General features: G+C 58.8%; 4 protein-coding genes across 4 annotated transcripts; 3 read left to right on the forward strand and 1 right to left on the reverse strand.

Annotated features, from left to right (window-relative positions):
- Positions 1–231: 231 nt before the first annotated feature.
- C7974DRAFT_402531 (autophagy related lipase Atg15) lies at positions 232–2,270 on the reverse strand. The gene has a single exon (XM_046142724.1). The coding sequence runs from the start codon at positions 2,212–2,214 to the stop codon at positions 316–318; it is 1,899 nt and encodes a 632-aa protein (XP_045993640.1). The 5' UTR covers positions 2,215–2,270; the 3' UTR covers positions 232–315.
- Positions 2,271–2,449: 179 nt separating this feature from the next.
- On the forward strand, positions 2,450–5,071 carry C7974DRAFT_366498 (uncharacterized protein). The gene is made up of 2 exons (XM_046139847.1): positions 2,450–2,998; positions 3,048–5,071. The coding sequence occupies exons 1-2, from the start codon at positions 2,718–2,720 to the stop codon at positions 4,963–4,965; spliced, it is 2,199 nt and encodes a 732-aa protein (XP_045993641.1). The 5' UTR covers positions 2,450–2,717; the 3' UTR covers positions 4,966–5,071.
- Positions 5,072–5,230: 159 nt separating this feature from the next.
- Positions 5,231–7,868, forward strand: C7974DRAFT_416949 (uncharacterized protein; the record flags this gene model as incomplete). The annotated part of the gene is made up of 2 exons (XM_046144028.1): positions 5,231–6,169; positions 6,219–7,868. The coding sequence occupies 2 exons, from the start codon at positions 5,231–5,233 to the stop codon at positions 7,866–7,868; spliced, it is 2,589 nt and encodes an 862-aa protein (XP_045993642.1).
- Positions 7,869–9,275: 1,407 nt separating this feature from the next.
- C7974DRAFT_442665 (Sec63 Brl domain-containing protein) lies at positions 9,276–18,566 on the forward strand (the record flags this gene model as incomplete). Its single annotated transcript, XM_046145413.1, has 4 exons — positions 9,276–10,410; positions 10,881–11,257; positions 11,317–11,625; positions 11,894–18,566. The coding sequence occupies 4 exons, from the start codon at positions 9,276–9,278 to the stop codon at positions 18,236–18,238; spliced, it is 8,166 nt and encodes a 2,721-aa protein (XP_045993643.1). The 3' UTR covers positions 18,239–18,566.
- Positions 18,567–19,995: the final 1,429 nt, after the last annotated feature.

The following is a 19,995-nucleotide window of genomic DNA, read 5'->3' on the forward strand; positions in this document are numbered from 1 at the left end:
GGCTGAGCACTACAAGAACAGCATGCTTCCTGCTCCAGGTCGGAACCGCACAGATTGTGATGTAGCAAGGCTGAAACAATCTTTGCACGTGTCTAAATGTGTTTGATAAGGACTGTATAATAGGCAGACCTGCAGCATCACACGTCTCCTGTTGCGAGAAAAGTAATCTGTTGTAGTGGACGCACCACAATCGTGTATTCCAATCTGCCTACCAACGCCAAGCACCGCAAACGCCCGGATATAATGCCCACCCCCCCTTCCCAGCCATCAAAAAACAGGCGCCAGTACATAAGAGCAGCAATATCAAACGCGTCATTACATTTCCATCCTCTCAGTAGCAGTCTCCATCTTCTCCGTGCCCTTTGTCGACCCCGACGCCTTCCCCGTCCTCGTCTTAGTCTTCGTCTTATCGTAGCAAATCAGCCCAAACCAGCCCTCGTCCGTACACGTCGTCGCCGACGCCGTGGGCGCAGGCACCGAGGAGCGATGCGTGCTGTGCGAGTGGCCGGGTGGGTCGTCGCCGTCGAGGCAGCCGCCGAACCAGCCGGGGTACTTGCAGGATGACGCTGCGGAGGAGGTGGGGGTGTGGGAGGTAGTGGTGACGGAAGGGGCGGGGGCGGGGGTGGTTATTGTGCTTGTGGTGGTGGAGGTTTCTTCGGAGGGGTCTTTGTCCTTGCAGCCGAACCAGCCGGGGGTTTTGCAGGTCGAGGTTGAGGTGGTGGATGTTGTGGTGGTGGTGGTAGTAGCACTGGCGGTGGTGGACTCGTCGAGGCAGCCCCACCAGCCGGGGGTTTTGCAGGTTTCGGTGCGAGTGCGTGTGCTGCGGGTCAGAGTTAAGGTTGATGTTGGTTTTGATTTGGAGGAGGTGGATGTTTCGGTGCCGTTACTCTCGAAATAGTCCCAGGCGAAGCAGTCGGTGCAGTTAACGTACGGTTCGCACTTGGCTGGCTGGTCGTACTTCATGATCACGTCGCGAATGACTTCGGCAATCTTGTGAGTTCCGATACCAACACGCCAGCCAAAGTCCTTTACGGTATCGTATGTGCACTTCTTGCCGGTGTGGCATAGACTCTGCATGGCATAACCGCCAATCGTACACACGCTCGTTGCTGTGTTACACTGTCCCATGAAGATGGGATCTGCTGTGTGGCCGAAATGGAAGCCGCCAGTCATTTTGCGTTGCTGCATGGAGCCAATTTCATGGCCGGGGGGCGTTGGCAAGCCAAGTCGAGCAGCGGGCAGAGCTTCGGGGACGGCTTCGAAAGTGAGAGCCGGGTGACCGTACGTCAGAGAAAGGAAGGAAGAAACAGCGCCGCCAAGCGAGTGCCCTGCAAACCACACCTCGGCGTGCGGGTACAGAGCTGTGACGTTGTGGTAGAGGTCCTGCGCTGCAGAGTAATAGCGATTCTTCTCCCTCAGAGCAGTGACAAGGCAAGTCGAGTTGCATGTGTAAGCAGTTGTCTGGCAGTCGCAAACTTGGCGCCAAAGGAACTGGCCACCCTGCCCGCAGCAGCAACTGAAATACAGATTATCGTTGATCTTGTCGTTGGTGGTGGTCTCTGAGCCGTCGAACATGGCGGGTGACGTCCCCTTCAAACCGATGACAACGGTCGCGTTCTCGGTGTCGGCGAAGATGTGACCCCGTAAGCCGTCCGACTCCCAGCCAAAGTCTTCAGTGTAGTTGAAGCCACCCTTCACATCTTCCCAGTCTCCCGTACCAGGCTCCAGTATGTAGGCATCGGATGCCATGCGGGCGAATGTGAGCACGGTCTCTTTGTCGGTGACATTTGGCCCAGGCAGCTCGTCGATAGTCCAGTCCTCAGCAGCCAGCTGCACTGCCTTGCCCCTCATTCGTCCATAGTCCAAGATGCCGTCGATGGTGTCCCTGTCCCTGTGCACCATCCTCTCGATGCTCATAATCTCCGACTTGGCGCGCAAGGCAGGCACCGGTTCCCGATTGGCCGAGCCCTCGTCTGCCAGCATGTAGACTGCAGCCTTCTCCGGGACGTCGAGCCGGCGGTGCAGCTCGGGATACTTGTAGGTGCCATGGTGGTAAATGTGGCGAAGTGTGAAGTCCCTCTCGGTGTTGTGCAAATGCGGCGATGTCGGCGGCAGTGGTAGCAGAGGAAGCTCCGCAGCACTCGCCGCGAGGAAAGACAGCAGCAGCGAGGCTGTGACACGTGATGCCGAAGTGCAGAGAGGTCGTCGTCGCATAATGTAGATGTGTCGGGGTTTTGGGGGAAACTGCAGAGGTCGTGGTGCTCAAGGCGGTGGCACATGCACATGGTCGCGTCAATGACGCCAGCTGCGAGGACCCCAGCAACAGCGGCGCTGGGATGGCACGGACCCAGCGATGGATGCAGCCGCGGATGCGCCTTGCTGAACGCAGCCTAGCCGCAGATAGCAGGCCCATGTCCTCCAACTCCGCATCTGATACCGCAATGCACGAGCACAGACGCAAGCTCATTTCTGGCGCGGACAGGCCAATTCACTCGTTGACCCTGAAGCGCCGAACCCTGACGGAGGACCGCGCTGCCATAACCTCAGGTGACCCCCAGCTGTCCGTCCCCGTCATACGTACCGCCGGGCCAGCCGCGCCTCCGCATGACGTTGCGAAGTGGTGCAGGGCTCGAGCTTGACCTTTGGTTTCAGCAGCCAACTCCGATGCTGGCACACGACACCCTCTGTAGCCTGACCACTCCCCATATATAGCCACCATGTCTGGCCGCCCCAGGAATCTGCACCCGTCGCGGTCTTTCACGCGCCTCGACGCTGCCCCGACAAGCCCGCTGGCCCGCAATCGAGCAAGCACCTTGCAAGGTCCCCATGTGACCGACATGCTCGACCCACTCAAGACCAGCATGGTACCAGAGGAAGATGAGAACGTGGATGGCGATGTCTTTGCGAAGAAGGAGGAGGAGGAGCAACAGCTGCCGGCCCAACCAGCTCCAGATGTCTTCGAGGAGCTGCCCATCGAGATACGGAGCTTGACGGAGAGGTACGGAACCCACGACTCTTGTTCAGACCACCACAACTAACCTCTCCAGGTTCCTCGAGTCCCTTTCTGCCAAAGTCCACCCGACCCCCCCTACCGCCGACAGTCTCTCAGACTTGTTCCAAGACTTCTATACACGCGCCTCATCCAAGATCAACACACACATAGCAACACTCTCAGCTCGTCTGACGAGTGAGACCTTCATAGCGCAATCGAACAAGGGCTCGGCGCCATCGAGCAGAGCAGGCTCGATCAGAAAAGGCAGCGACCCCGCTGCCGAACAGCAGATGCTTAGTGCGTCTGAGATGTCTGACAGGAAGAAGGCCAGAAAGTCTCTCGAAACGAAGAAGGTGTTGCTGGAAGAGGCTGTCGAGAGAGCCGTCTGTGAGAAGGTCTACGACAGGATTTGGCGACACAGGAGTACGGATGACGAAGAACGGGATCACAAGCTAAGGTCACGAACAGCGGCACTCTCGCTTGTTGGTATTGGCCTGAAGGAGTTACTTATGACTGGCGAGGAAATGACCGAGGAGGAACGCAACAAGGCTAAAGAGAAGGAGCCTGAGATTCGGGAGTTTCTATCCGCTGCTCGATCAGACATCATGAAGATGAACCACGAGAAGCACCCACTTGGCAAAATGCTGCACCTGACAGCAGCGCACAAATCCATCGTAGACGCGCTATCGAAGATCTTTCCAGCCACCTCATCAGCAGACGAGATCTTGCCTACTCTCATCTACGCTCTCATCACCCTCCCACCCGCATATCTCAACGTGATCAGTGACCTCAACTTCATACAGAGGTTCCGTGGCGCAAGCAGGATCGATGGAGAGACAGCTTACTGTCTTGTCAACCTGGAGGCGGCAGTGTCCTTCTTGGAAACAGTAGATCTTTCGTCGCTCCGCGCCGAGGAGGGAGCTGCACTAGAAAGAACCAGCTCGCGACCTTCAACACCGAAGGTCGAAGTCACTCCTATGCTTCTAGGGCTGTCTGACGCACCAGATCTAGTACAGACGCCAGCAACGCCAACTACTAGAACAACCTTCAAGGAGCCCTCGAGTCCGACAACGACAAAGATCCAGCGCCGACTTAGTAATTTGGTGCAGGCTCAGACGAACCGGATCGAATCAGCTTCAGACGCTGTCCGCGAATCTATCCTCGACTCTGCTGATCAGGCACTAGGCAGGATCAACACTACTCTCGACACTAGTTTCAAGTTCTTCTTTGGCGGACTGCGAGAACGAGATCCTGCAGCAGAGCAACCTGTGCTGCCGAAAACTCTAGAAGAAGTACGGGAGCTTGTCAGCTCACCCACCCGAGGACTACATATCGATGACGATAACCTGAGCGTCAGTGCAGCAAGTGAAGATGACCGCCATGAGGTACTGCCCAAACAAGATCTCAACACAAGAATGAGCGATCTATTCGCCGGCAAACGACAAGTGCGAGACCGCAGTGTTGACTCCGCACGCTCAGGGGGCAGCAATAGCGCACGCCGAGTGGCACTCGCTTCAAAGGCCATCGAGGAGAAGACGCCATCGCCGGCAGCAACGAAGACCGACCCAGCGCCTACCACTCCTTCAGCCGTCGACTCTCTCCGCAGCCTGGGCAATAGCTTCAATCCTTTGAACACTTTCAGGAGTGTCAGCGTCCTCCCACGATTTGGGCGCGCTGCCAGCACCGTTACTACGCCAACACTACCCTCGCCTGCACCTGAGCAAACCAAGACATCTCCCGTGCCTACTCCTGAGCCACCGAGCCGCACAATATCGACTGAAGTTGCGCTAGTGGATGAGAAAGGTGTCAAGGCAATCGCCGCCCTGGAGCAAATGAAGAAGACTGCGCCCCCCTTGAAGAAGTTTTTAGATGCAAAGGATGCCCAGGACCTGAAGTTGAAAGAGGTTGACGAGCTGTTGAAGGATTACCAGCGACTCGCTGCAGCGATGCGGAGTGCGATTCACCAATTGTAGATTTAAGCGTAGCATTTATGGCACATACAGGCGGCGGATGGTTAGATAGAGGCGTCGGAGGTTTTGTGTATTGATACATCTTCCAACTGCATACATAAGCATGATCAATTATTCAAGCTTGCTGTCAGTGTCGGTGTAGTGACTGCTGAAACGCACTTTCCCAAAGCGGCTAAACCCAAACAAACACCTGAGCAACAACACGATCCCCACACCTCCACTTCGACACTAACCACACAGGACTGACGCGATTTCCACACCACGCAACATGGCGCAGCCCATGTCCACGCTCTCTCCGGAGAAAATAAACGCCAATTCGAACGCCATGCAGCACGACGACGAAATCGATATCTACGCTGAGGGGCTTTCAAGCCCGTTTCTGGAGAACGTTGAGCCCGGCAACCAAGAAAATATTGCGCCGAGCGTCGCACCCACACCTTCCAAGCAGCAATTGATCGACTTCGAGGATGCAAATGTGCCCCAGTCGGCTTTCAAGGTCGACTCGGGCAGGAAAGCTGCGTTGAAGGAGCGCAGCAGCCCGTTCAAGTCGTCGCCAGTTAAGAACCTGCTAGGAGATTTTGAGGCTGCTGCAGCGCAGAGACCGAATCGGAGTCGCGCGAGCACATTGAAGAGCTCACCAGTCAGGCAACACATAGTTGAGGATTTTGGAGTCACTACGCCTGGCATGGGCCGTGCGAGTACCCTGAGGCTTTCTCCAGCTAAATCGCCGATGAAGTCAAGTCCCTTCGAGGAGCGCCCTAGATCTTCTACGAGTAATCGTACTCGCAAGAGCCGCTCGCCGTCGAAGTCATCGGTCCTCTCGTCCGTCCCGTCCGATTTCGACATCGAGGCAACACCTCGCGCGCCCTCGCTCGGTGCTGCCATCAATCTGACAGCGACACCCTCGAAGCGACCGTCGCCAGCACAAACGCCCTCGCGCCATGCCGCCGAACTGCGTGACAATGAGGGTCTCACAGTTGCCGCAAACCGATTTATGGAGGATACAGACCTGGACAGAAATCACAAGAGACGGAAATCGTACGAGAATCAATACGAGGTGAACATGGAGGCCGACATCACGGATTTCAATCCAGACGCCACAACGCCGGACGTCGACGACACGCGCTTCAGTGACTTTTCTGAGATGCCAGGCCTCGACATGACCAAATTCGCGTCTTTCAGGAAGAGCCCGACGAAGAACGGTGACGTAGGTAAAAGCAGAGATTCCAATTGATGTTTTACTAATGCGTCTGTAGGCAACACCACGCGCACGCACCCAGATGACCCCGTCCACAAGCCGTCGCTCGGAGCGCACGCCTTCGCCTACGCCTCGCCGGCCATACAGAGACAACGATACCACAAACTTGCTACTTGACTTTACCGCACAAATAGAGTCTCTCGGAGCATCGCGCAATGGCACACCTTCACACGGCAACGGCAAGTCGACCACAGAGCCGAATCTTCGCTCGTACTATCAAAGCAAGCGCTCTCCAGCTAAAGGCGGGTATACACCTAGCCAAAATCGCCCGCTGTTGAATCTTCTCGACTTTGAACTGCCTCCCCCACCGACACCACGATCGCTGCCGACGGTGACTATCCGCGAAATGGAGTCCCTCAAGTCGCAATTCCAGTCGCAAATCTCCTCGCTCTCTGCTAGTCTCTCAGGCAAGGAAGCCGAGGTTGAGTCGCTGTCAAGAGCAATCGGGGACGCAGAGCGTCGCGTGGGCGAAGCACATGAGGCTGTGCGGGATGAGCGGTCAGCGCGTGATTACGCTGAGGCGCAGATGGAAGACTGGAAGAAGAAGGGCGAGGAAGTCCAGACCATTCTTCAAGACGTACAATCCGAGCTTGCACGCAACGATGAGGAGCGTGACCAGCTCCTCGCGCGCTTAGCGGACGCGGAGAGGCGCGCTGAAGATGCAGAAATCCGTTCCACTGAGCTCGAGACTAGACTCATCGATGCGGAGAGCAAGAATGTCGACATGACCACCTTTATCAATAACGATGAGGACGAGAATAAAAAGATCTACTCGGAGATCGAATGCCAGTCGGCCATTGCCGAGAAGGTCAACGAGGTCGCTCGCGATCTTCACGCTGCATACAAGGCAAAGCACGAGAAGAAGATCAAGGCGCTCAAGGAGAACTACCAAAAGAAGGCCGACGAGCGCTGCAAGGAGCTCCGCCATCAAATCACGAAGCTCGAGCGACAGATCGGAGACGCAGAGGAGAAGCGAGACGATACTTTCAGCAGCTTCGACGAATTCGGCTCCAAGTCCAACGGTTCATGCGAGAAGTGCGGAAAGAACGCAGCGGCAGGACCCGTTTCCAGCCCAGAAGATCTGCACAATCTCGAAGCTCAGCGCTCCGAGATTGAGAGCCTCAAGGCCAAACTTGCGGGTCTGCAGTCCGAGCTGCACTCACTCCACAGGACACAACAGACCTTGCTCGAAGAGCTGGAAGCTGAGCGCGTCGAGAAGGGCGAGCTGGTTGCTGCCGCGGAGCAGATGCTTGTCCTCTGTGGCGAGAAGATGGAGTCCATGCAACAGGAGGACTTCCGTCGCAGTCAAGCAGCTCCCGCACAGCCTCCGCTCGAGCCACGGCCAACATCCAGGCCAACGAGGCAGCAGCCGGCGCCCGAGCAACAGGCAATGCGTAACACGGGTTTCCTTGCAGGCGGGAGCTCAGTCAGTTCCTCCGCTACTCGCCCTGGCTCCTCACTGTCTAGCAGTCAGTCTAGCAGTCACTCTGGCAACTCAAAGTCCAAGCCCAGCGGTATGCGCGCGCCCGGCGGTTTCGGCTTTAAGGCTGCCGGCGAGTCAGCTCTAAGCAGGAGCCAGAGCGGTGCCAGCAAGAGTAGGCTCTTGTCTAATATCGAGCGCATGGGCAGCACCAAGGGCCAAGAGTAGAATGTCTGGCCCGGTAGCTTGAAGAATCGCTTTGGGGGTGTTTGGGGGCTTCGGACGATTTCTACGACGTCTACGGCGAGTGCGGATAGCACTCAGGTAAATGAATGATGGTCACGTGTATATGGGTCTCGGTCTAAATGTCTGGGTGGTTGGTCTGTTTGGATTTAGTGACGACGGAACGACCTATGGTCGTACATCCACTTGGGTCTGAAGGTGTCTTGCATTATTTCTCGTGTACAGTGTACAATCGAATCCTTTCATATCAGCTCGGTCCTACTCTGAAGGGTAAGTTGAGACGAGCACGGTGCTGCGCGGCTTAAGCTCGGTGATGCTATGAGATGTTCCGAAGACTGCATGTTTCTCCGCAGAGATTAGGTTGACAGCTAAACTGATCATGCGTCAGCCCAACAGTCACGGCGTGTAAGGCGCAGCGAAAGCAGTCAGCATGGCTGTGAGCAATATATTATGCTGCGTTGCGCAGATGCCTCGGCGCGCCGAGAGACGATTTGACCGTCGCCTGACACTTTGTGCAAATGTGGGATTTCAAGTCGACGCTCTTAGGAGATACTGCACATGTGTAGAAGCAAAGGATGCGTGCAGTGATATATTACTATTTGAACCTGTTGCGGCGCGGTGGAATGTGCCCACTCGTGCAAGCGGAAGACGCACTGGAACCCAATCAGGCGGTGCGCGGAAGACCACCTTCCGAATGAGTCAGCGTCACGTGCAACATGACGCAAATGCATGCGCCCAACACCCCTTCGTCTCGGGTGTCGCCGTCGCTCAGCGTTCGGTTTCTCATCCTACCAACAATCTTTACGAGCCCACCAGAGGGCTTCCAAGGACAACACAAAGCGTGCTGAACACACGCTTCATATCGCATTCATAGCAGAATCCTCTGCCCCGCGACCGCGTTCACCCCGCATCCGCACGGTGACAAGGCAAACAGGCGACAGGCGAGCCAGCAAACAAGCAGAAAGAGCGTGGAATGGACCATTTTAGCACCAAAGTCATGGCTTATTCGTGGTACTCCAACCTCCCAAAGACCGAGAAGTTTGGCGACATCATTCTAGTCAGCGGTAACGGTCGCCACGGGGTCTGAACGCGCCGCGTGAGACGAGATCATTACTACGCAAAGCTTGTCGCGGCAAAACGCGCTGCGATACATTGGGCTTGCACTGTGAGCTGCAGGCAGAAAGAAATCGATTACCTCGTTCACTCTCACCAACAAAGGACGCCAAGAACGCGACCTTCGCCCCAGGTGAAAGCTGAGCTTTCGCACAACAGTTCGAACTTTGTTTCACCCACGGCGACGTGTTTTCTGGTTTTGACACGCTCTGTGACAAAGGAGCGCAACCTTTCGCGTCAACCTAGCTCGGTTCAGATCCGATCCTCAGACCTTGCAACATGGCTTCCACCAGCTTTCGCGTCCGAAGCGACGTGTCGGCAAATGCCATCTTTACTCCGCGCGAGGTGAAGCAGTACCGACGATGGCAAAACTTGCACACCACATTAAGGCCGAATGAGCAAGGTCTCCTCCCCAACGCAGACGAGTTCGAGGATTTCCAACAATGGCTGCGGAAGCAGGACTCCGGGTACTTTTCCGACCTGTTTGAAGACGTAGCCGAACACATTAAACCAGCCACCGCGGACGAGCCGCCCACGGCAGTCCTCTGCCGACACATCATGCACCCCGTCACAGCCGGCCAGCTGAGAAAGCGGTGTCCGGTCTGCACCATCGACATGTACATCAGCTACACGCGCGCGCTAGAGAAAGCGCTGCGCGACGCCGGCGGCCGCGCACCACGCGCCGCCATGCAAGCCACCTCGCCGCAGCAGGAAGCTTTATATGCTGCCTTCGTGACCGGCAAGCTCGAAACCCTGCACTGCCTGACCGAGCTCGAGCAAGCGGCCGCCGAGGAAGAAGAATGGCAGGCCCGCCACAAGGACTGGAAACACGACGACGTCCGCACCGCAGCCCAGGCGCTCGATCTGTACTGGAGCGAGGCCTTCGCCGTGCCCCCGACCCACACCCCGCCCCCGAAGACATCCAAAGCCGTGCAGTTCGCGCCCGACACCGACTTCACCCCCTGCCGGCCCTCGCACTACTTCCACCGCAAGTCGATGCGCTACTCGCCGGGGAAATACACACCGGCGCCCGCCCCTGCACACCACGACCACGACCACGACCACGACCATGAACACGGAGACGAACACGAAGATCCTGATCCCGACGCCGACCACTCCATCTCCGAAGACTCGGAGGACTACCGCGCGCCCATCCTGCTCGAGCCCGGGCCCGGCGACACCCCGGCCTCGCACATGTACGACGCGGTGCAGACAATGGGCGTGCTGACGGATGCGCTGCGGTGGAGCGAGGCCGGGGTGCGGAAGGCGGAGGCGGCGCTCGCGGTGGGCAGTTTTGAGTCCAGGTTGGGCAGTTTCGAGTCGCGGCTGGAGATGGAGGATGATGATGATGATGAAGAGGGGGATAGTGATGGGGATAGCGAGTGGGAGATGGAGGATGATGGGACGGATGGGAGTGAGTATATTTACTTTGAGGCGGAGGAGGAGTGCAGTTTTGTCGTGTTTGGGGAGTGAGGGTGGGGTGGTAGCAGGGATGGGGTGGGTAGAGCGGAGGCAGAGGGTAGTTCAGCAGAGGCATCACGGCCATGAAGCACGTGGTGCGGCTGGACGCTCGACGGAAGCACACACAGCGGGAGATAAAGACGCTGCTCCATGAAAGCGGCGCTTGTTGGCAGCACGTAGCTGTACAGCATTCACGCCCAGTATATCCATGCATACGAACCACACGTATGTGTTCACGAAATCAATTCACGTATCCACAACATCCACGAACAGCACCATGTGAGACCCCTGCGTACCGCAAAAAGGGCATGTGCATTTACAATCTACCCTGAACGCCCATCTCCCTTCGACCCCACACCTCCAATTCCCTCCCCTCCCCTCCCCTCCCCTCACCCCCTCACCGCTCACATAACCGCACAACAGCTATTCTGCTTCTTCGCCTGCGTATAAAACATCTTACTCTGCGCACTCAACCCATCACTCTTCGCAACCAGCGTATCAATCTTCTCCCCGCGCTCCAACACACTCTCAATCGTCTTATGCAGCACAATCTTCGTCTCGTCCAGCTCGCGCTGAATCTTCACTATGCTGTCTGCCTGCGCCGGGTCCTGGTACTGCGCAATGTACGTCTTGAGCTCGGGGAAGCTGAGCTGGGTGTCGCCGGCGCGGAAGGAGGTGTAGGCGGAGGCCGGGTAGCGGGTTGCGAATTCGTCGAGGGTCTTGGAGAGGATGCGGTGCGCCACGAGGGTCGGGTATTCGGCGTCGGTTATGAGGAGACCGCAGAGGCCTTCAGAGCGGGCGTAGGCGTGGAAGGTGTATTCTGGGGTTGTTAGCGGCTTCCTCACTAAGCAAATGGAAGTTTTTTACACACCTTTCTCCTCGACATCTTGTCGCTGGCCCGGGCGTGTGCGCTGCGCGACTTCGCCCGCGAAGAAGGTCAGCTACAGGGTTTGTTAGCACGCGGGCGGCGTTCTCGGGGTCCTGGGCGGCATACGAATTCCGCGACGCTGCCCCGTGTGAAGCGGCCGTACGACGAGAGGTCGGTCTCGTGGCTCAGTTCGACGGCGGGCTTGGCCGCGTTGTTGAAGATCTGGGGGCGGTGGTTAGCGGCGGGCGCAGCGGCGGAGGCGGGGGGCGGACTCCGATGTACACGACCTTCATGGCGGCGGTGGGCGGGGCTGTGGTGTAGGTATGCGTGGGGTGTGTGTTGGTGGGGCGAGGGTGTGGTGGTGTGTGTGAAGGCGCGGAAGGCGGTCGAGGGTGCCTGGAGTCGCGGTGATGCGCATGGCTGTCTCACCGCGGCCCCGTCGTCGCGCTAGGCGTGGGGGTGGGCAGGCGGGACCCACTGTGTAGCACCGTCATCGATGGGTTGCGGTGGGCTAAGTCGACTCACTTCGACTCACGGTTGTGTGGGTAGAATTAAACTGGTGGAGTAGTGCAAACCTCGTCGTCGTCATCAACATACTACAAACACTCCTCTCACCATGTCGTCAATGGATGCGGCGCAGGCGCAATGGCTCGAGCAGCTCGCCGCCATGCGCAAGGCCATTGCAGACCTGAATCTGCCTGCAGGCGCCGACAAGGCACCGGCGTACGGCGACGACATCGAGTTCGACGACGATGACTTCTCGGGCACCGCCAGCGGAGAAGACATCTGGGACGTCATCAGCGACGAGTACGAGGACGACTACAGCAGCGACCACCTCGAGCAGGCCCAGGAAAGCTCCGCCAGCAGCGCATATGACCAGCGCTGGCTCACCAAAAAATGCGAGGGCGTCGCGCAGAGAGGCTCGGGGCTCGACGCGGGCGCCCTGCGAGACCAGATTCTCGCCATTCTGAGCAGCGACAGCAATAACGAGGAGCTGCAGATGATGCTGGCCGATATTGTGGGCTACGAAGAGCTGGACCTGGTTGCGGATCTCATCTCACACCGCAGGGACGTCACCCGCTCGCTGCTGGAGCCGAAGCCAGGCGAGGACAGCGGCATCTCAGGACGGCTCATGACGCGGGCAGAGCGCGAGGAAGCTCTGCGGAGACAGGACTACGAGCACAAGAACGCCTCCCTTTCTGCGTCGGTTGACCGCACCGGGCCTCAGTATCCGCACGTCTACCAGACCTACTCGGCAGGCAACAAGCTCTCCGCGTATGGCAAGAAGTACGCTCTCCCCACGAACCACAAGCACCACGACGACAACCTCTACGAAGAGTATGAGATCCCTGCCATGCCCGTGGGGACCATCGGCGTTGGCCGCAAGCTCGTTGAGATCAGCGAGCTGGACGGCCTGTGCCAGCGGACCTTCCAGGGCTACAAGGCCCTCAACCGCATGCAGAGCCTGGTGTACCCCGTCGCGTACAAGACGAGCGAGAACATGCTGATCTGCGCGCCCACCGGTGCGGGTAAAACCGACGCCGCCATGCTGACCATCCTCAACACTATCGGGAAGAACATCATGCCCAATCCAATCGAGGAGCCCGAGGCCACCGATTTTGCCGTCATGTTGGAAGACTTCAAGGTCATCTACGTCGCGCCCATGAAGGCGCTCGCTGCCGAGGTCACCGAGAAGCTGGGAAAGCGGCTGGCCTGGCTGGGCATCAAGGCGCGCGAGCTGACGGGCGACATGCATCTCACCAAAGCCGAGATCCTTGACACGCAGATCATCGTCACCACACCCGAGAAGTGGGACGTCGTGACGAGAAAGAGCACAGGCGACACCGAGCTTGTGCAGAAGGTGAGACTGCTTATTATTGATGAAGTGCACATGCTGCACGACGAGCGCGGTGCCGTGTTGGAGAGTCTGGTGGCCAGGACCCAGCGCCAGGTCGAGAGCACACAGTCTCTCATCCGCATCGTCGGCCTGTCCGCCACGCTGCCCAACTATGTCGACGTCGCCGACTTCCTCCGCGTGAACAAGATGGCGGGCCTGTTCTACTTCGACGCCTCCTTCCGCCCGGTCCCGCTCGAGCAGCACTTCATCGGCGCCAAGGGCAAGGCCGGCACCATGAAGTCGCGTGAGAATCTCGAGCGCGTGGCTTTTGAAAAGGTAAAGCAGATGCTGGAGAGGGGCCACCAGATCATGGTCTTTGTGCACTCGCGCAAAGACACCGTCAAGACGGCGCGCAGGCTCTTCGAGCTCGCTGTCGACGACGGGTGTGCGGATCTCTTCGACCCGACCATGCACGAGAAATACGACGCTGCCGTCCGCGACATGAAGCACTCCAAGGGCCGTGAGCTGCGCGAGCTGCTTGGGAAGGGCATGGGCACGCATCACGCTGGTATGCCTCGCTCGGACCGCAATCTTGTTGAGCGTCTCTTCTCCGAGGGCGTCGTCAAGGTCCTCTGCTGTACCGCCACGCTAGCCTGGGGAGTCAACTTGCCTGCTGCGGCGGTCCTGATCAAGGGCACGCAGGTGTACAACGCGCAGGAGGGTAAGTTCACAGACCTGGGTATCCTCGACGTGCTGCAGATCTTCGGTCGTGCTGGTCGTCCCCAGTTCCAGGACACCGGTATCGGCTTCATTTGCACAACCCACGATCGTCTGGACCACTACATGCGCGCTATAACCGAGCAGCAGCCGATTGAGTCGCGGTTCTCGGCGAAGCTCGTCGACAACCTCAACGCTGAGATCTCGCTAGGAACGGTCACTACAGTGTCCGAGGCCGTGCAGTGGTTGGGGTACTCCTACCTCTTCGTGAGGATGCAGAAGAGTCCACTACTATACGGCATCGAGTGGGCCGAGATCCGCGACGACCCGCAGCTCGTTGGACGGCGACGCAAGCTCATCATCGACGCCGCCCGCGTTCTGCAAAAGAGCCAGATGATCATCTTCAACGAGACCACGGAAGACCTGCGCTCGAAGGATGTCGGCCGCATTGCCAGCCAGTTCTACGTCCAGCAGTCAAGTATCGAGATCTTCAACACGATGATGCGCCCGCGCAGCTCGGACGCTGATGCCCTCGCTATGATCAGTATGAGCGGTGAGTTCGACCAGGTGCAGTCCCGCGAGACCGAGGAGAAGGAGCTCTCGGCGCTCAAGGAGGAGGGCTACGTGATTACCGAAGTCAAGGGCGGCTTTGCGACATCCCACGGCAAGACAAACTACCTCCTGCAGGCTCACATCTCGAGGGCGCGGTTGGAAGACTTCACGCTCGTCTCGGACACCAACTACGTCACCCAGAACGCTGCGCGTATCGCTAGAGCACTGTTCATGATCGCGCTGAACAGGCGCTGGGGCTACCAGTGTCTGGTTCTGCTCAGCCTCTGTCAGTCAATTGAACACCGTGTGTGGTCCATCGAACACCCGCTGCATCAGTTTGACCTGCCGCAGCCGGTATTACGAGCGCTCGACCATCGATATCCCTCCATCGAAGCCCTGCGCGATATGGAGGCGCGCGAGATTGGCGATCTCGTGCACAACACGAAAATGGGCGGCGTCATCTCAAAGCTGCTGGACAACTTCCCAACGCTTGGGATTGAGTCTGAGATTGCGCCCTTGAACCGCGACGTGCTCCGCATTAAGCTATGGCTCACGCCCGAGTTCAAGTGGAACGACCGACACCACGGTATGTCAGAGTCGTTCTGGATCTGGGTGGAGAACTCGGAGACGTCTGAAATCTACCACTACGAATTCTTCATCCTGTCGCGTAAGAAGCTCTACGATGAACACGAACTCAACTTTACAATCCCCCTCACGGACCCACTGCCGACGCAGATCTACGTCCGCGCTGTGTCCGATCGCTGGCTGGGCTCGGAGACCGTCCACCCCATCTCCTTCCAGCACCTCATCCGGCCCGACACCGAGAGCGTCTACACCGACCTGCTCGACCTGCAGCCGCTGCCCATTGCTGCGCTCAAGAACCCGCTGCTGGAAGAGCTCTACGGTCAGCGCTTCCAGTACTTCAACCCCATGCAGACGCAGATCTTCCACTGCCTCTACCACACCCCCGCCAACGTGCTCCTCGGATCGCCCACAGGCAGTGGCAAGACTGTCGCAGCTGAGCTGGCCATGTGGTGGGCGTTCCGCGAAAAGCCCGGCTCCAAGGTCGTCTACATCGCGCCGATGAAGGCGCTCGTGCGCGAGCGAGTCCAGGACTGGGGCAAGCGGCTCGCAGGGCCGATGGGCCTGAAGCTTGTGGAGCTGACGGGTGATAACACGCCCGACACGCGCACCATCCGCGACGCAGACATCATCGTCACGACTCCGGAGAAGTGGGACGGTATCAGTCGTAGCTGGCAGACGCGTGGCTATGTCCGCCAGGTCAGTCTTGTCATCATCGACGAGATCCACCTGCTCGGTGGCGACCGCGGCCCCATTCTCGAGATCATCGTGTCGCGCATGAACTACATCGCGTCGCAGAAGAAGGATGGTTCTATCCGTCTGCTCGGCATGTCGACGGCGTGCGCCAACGCGTCGGATCTCGGCAACTGGCTGGGCGTGAAGGAGGGCCTGTTCAACTTCCGCCACTCGGTGCGTCCAGTACCGCTGGAGATCTTCATCGACGGCTTCCCCGAGCAGCGCGGCTTCTGCGCGCTGATGCAGTCGATGAACCGGCCCACGTTCCTCGCCATCAAGCAGCACTCCCCCGACAAGCCGGTGATTGTGTTTGTGGCGTCGCGCCGCCAGACGCGCCTCACTGCGCGCGATCTGATCAACTTCTGCGGCATGGAGGACAATCCTCGACGTTTCCTGCGCATGTCTGAGGACGACCTGGCGCTGAATCTCGAGCGGGTGAAGGATGACGCGCTGAAGGAGGCGCTGAGCTTCGGCATCGGTCTTCATCACGCCGGTCTGGTCGAGTCGGATCGCTCGCTCTCAGAAGAGCTGTTCGCCAACAACAAGATCCAGATCCTCGTCGCTACGAGTACGCTCGCGTGGGGCGTCAACCTGCCCGCCCACCTCGTCGTCGTCAAGGGCACGCAGTTCTTTGATGCCAAGTCCGAGGGCTACAAAGACATGGACCTGACGGATGTGCTGCAGATGCTGGGCCGCGCGGGGCGTCCGCAATTCGACACGTCCGGAATCGCGCGCATCTTCACGCAGGACGCCAAGAAGGAGTTCTACAAGCACTTCCTGCACACGGGCTTCCCGGTGGAGTCGTCGCTGCACAAAGTCCTCGACAACCATCTGGGTGCCGAGATCTCCGCCGGCACCATCGGCACCAAGCAGGACGCTCTCGACTACCTGACGTGGACGTTTTTCTTCCGGCGCCTGCACAAGAACCCGTCCTTCTACGGGCTCGAAGTCAGCGCCGAGGAGCACAACACGCTCGCGGCCCAGACCACCGCGAACGCGTACATGGTCGATCTCGTCGAGACCTCGCTCGCCGCCCTCAACGACTCGTCGTGCGCCCTCGTCGAGCCCACCGGCGACGTCTCCCCCACGCCCCTCGGCAAAATCATGTCCTACTACTACCTCTCGCACCACACGATCCGCTACCTGGCCGCGCACGCCGCGCCCGCCCCGTCGTTCCTCGACGCGCTGACCTGGATCGCGCACGCCACCGAGTACGACGAGCTGCCCGTGCGCCACAACGAGGACCTGATCAACGCCGAGCTCGCGCGCGCGCTGCCGCACAACGCCGACCACTTCAACCTGCCGCTGTGGGACCCGCACGTCAAGGCTTTCTTGCTGCTGCAGGCGCACTTAAGCAGGGTGGAGCTGCCGATTGCCGACTACGTCGGCGATCTGAACTCCGTGCTCGACCAGGCGATCCGCATCACGCAGGCCGCCATCGACGTGAGCGCGGAACTGGGGCACGCGGGGGCAGTAGAAGTGCTCGTGACGCTGCTGGCGTGCGTCAAGTCTGCGCGCTGGCCCACCGACGCGCCGCTGAGCATTCTGCCCGGTGTATCCCCCGCGTCCATCCAGTCCACACCCGCGGTCTCGCTCGTCGCCGCCACGCTCCTCGCCCCCGCGGCCCTGAATGCAACACTCAAGTCCCTCGTTCCCGCGTCCGCGGTCCCCCGCGCCGCGGCCCCGCTGTCCCGTCTCCCCATCCTCAACCTCACCGTGAACAGTGTCTCAGCCCTTTCCCTGTCGCTGCGGCTCGAGCGCCGCAATCCGGCGCGTCTGCAGGGCGGGGGGGTCAGGGTGTATGCGCCCCGGTGGGGCAAGGTGCAGACAGAGGGGTTTTTCGTGGTGGTTTGTGTGGCGGGGAGTGGGGAGTTGGTGGGGTTGAAGAGGGTTGGGTGGGTGGAGGGGAGGGGTGGACGCAGTGGCCATGGTGGCGGCGGTGGTGGTGGGGATCGCAGTCGTGGTGGTAATGATGGTGGGAGGGGTGGACGCGGTGGACGGGGCGGCAGAGGCGGCGCAGAGCGAGGCGCTCGCGGCTACGGCGCTAGTCGAGGTGGACGAGGCCGTGGCGCAGGGGCGCAGAGGCAGATCGCGGATGCGTCCTCGCCTTCGCCTTCGACTTCAGCGCCGTCGTCCACACACCTCGCGGCGCCGGGTCTCGATACTTCGACCCACCCCGTCTCCTCCGACCCCGTCTCCTCCGACCCCGTCTCTACTGACCCCGCCACAACCTCGTCCCCAGCAGGCTCAGCAGGCTCAGCAGGTGCAGCAAGCGCAGCAGCCGGACCTCCTCGTCTCCACGCCTCCCCCACCCTCTCCCTCCCGCCCACAGCCCAGGGCCAGAAACTTAATATCACCGTGTACAGTGATACGTACATCGGCATGCAGTGGCGGATCGACGGGGTGGAGGTGCCGAGGGCGCCGCTGGTGGAGGAGGGGGGGAAGAAAAAGGGGGAGGGGGGTGGGGTGTGGGGGGATGATAATCTATGAGACGTGATGGGGTGACGGTAATCCCGGGTGTGAGGCGGAATGGGGTTTAGATAGGGTGTGGGGGGGAAGTGATGGAGGAAGTGATGGAGGATAGGTCAAGACTCTAGGCAGGGTGAGGCAGTCACCTTACACCAGCTTCCCCCCCTTTCTGCCTCCAAGCCCCCCAACACTACCATTTCAGACAACCCTTCAACCCACCACAACGTCCAAGATCTAAGATCTTGTAGTCGCAAAATGCGAAACCGCACAAGCTCGGTCTCGGGTCCTGTCGCGTGGGAGTCGGGACTTGAGATGGCTAGCCTTCATAGAACAATAATATATACTGTACTATACTACACTGTACCAAGCGCGGCGTTGGTGTTAGACTTCCTGTTGCGATACCTTCCCGTCCAGCCGCCAGGCCCACGGGGAGTTATCGCACAGCCCGTATGTAGTCAGGTATATTAAGTAGAGAGAAAGAAAAGTAGGGGTATGAACTGCGGGCCGCTGGCGGCGGTGTCTTGGGTACTACTTATACGCGCCTGGGCGGGTCGGGTGTATACTCGCTGACGCGGGGAGGCGCCTGGTACCTACCTAGCGATGCCTTTGGGCGTAATGGCTGCGGTGGGCGGAGCTAGGTAGGGGCTGGTGCGCGACTTGCCGTAGCAGTACGCTTCTGCGTCTGCGCAAGCGCACTGCAAACCCCCGCGTACAAAACCCGGGTGTACTAAGTGCGATTGTACTGCCGGCGTAGCCCCCGTGTTCCAGAACAGCGGATTGTACTTAACAAGAGCAGCAGGGTGTACTCCACAAGCCCAGCATAGGCTACAGAAGCAAAAGCCTCCACAGTCAGCACATAAAAGCGTCGCATCAGGCGTAAAACAGAGAAGGAAATCTAAATCCAACCCGACAATCACAAGCCAAGAAGTCGGTGGTGAGTATACCTGTTACTACCTTCTACCTACCTCTTCCTCTTCTTCGACATCTTCTTCTTGTTCCCTCTCTTCTGCTGTTTTATGTAGAGCTAATTTTAATGTCTCCCTGCCGGTGGATTCTTGCTTAGTATGCTCCTAGGCTTTTGGGTAGCTTGCACGCGGACACGTGTTCTACTGCGTATACAATAAGTTGTAGAAGGGTGGAATAAACGAGAGTAGGTGAGGTTGGTTTGGAACTTAGTTAGGGGGGGGGGGGGGGTGGTAAGTGCGAGTTCACGGTATGTGGAGAACGTGGGTGCGTGGGTTGGCGATGTGCCTCAGGCTCTCCCCGCCCGTGCCTGGGTCGGGGGTAGCGAAATAGGCCTGCTGCGGGTTGGAGCGACGCGTGTGGAAGGCGTGCACGCCACGAGCTGCTGGAACTAGGAGGTCGGGGACACGGGCGCGTGGGTGGTGGTGCGTGGTGTACTTGCGCTAGGGAAGTTTCCGCGCTGACAAGGGGGATGTTGCTGGGTTCTGGCTTGTGTGACTTGGGATGGAAGGGCGATATATAGTATGGTGTTTTGGCCGAGGGCTTGGTGTAAGCGTGGGTTGTGGTTGTTTTTGGTTGCTTGCTGCTATGACTCTACAGGTTTCGTTTGTTTAGTCTGTCTTGTTACTCATCTGCTCAAAATTGCCTCTCTCTCCACTGACAACTGGCACACAAAATATTCATGTACTTTCCTTGACCGGCGGAGGACCCTACACTCGACTTGGCTGGAGCTCCAGCCACACCTTCAACAGTGAACTGTGCTAGGGGGTGACAGGGCTACAACCCCTTACTCCCCTGTTCACACGTCAATGAGT

This window comes from Boeremia exigua, assembly GCF_020726555.1.
Source record: "Boeremia exigua strain MPI-SDFR-AT-0100 chromosome Unknown C7974scaffold_11, whole genome shotgun sequence".
Classification (NCBI taxonomy): domain Eukaryota; kingdom Fungi; phylum Ascomycota; class Dothideomycetes; order Pleosporales; family Didymellaceae; genus Boeremia; species Boeremia exigua.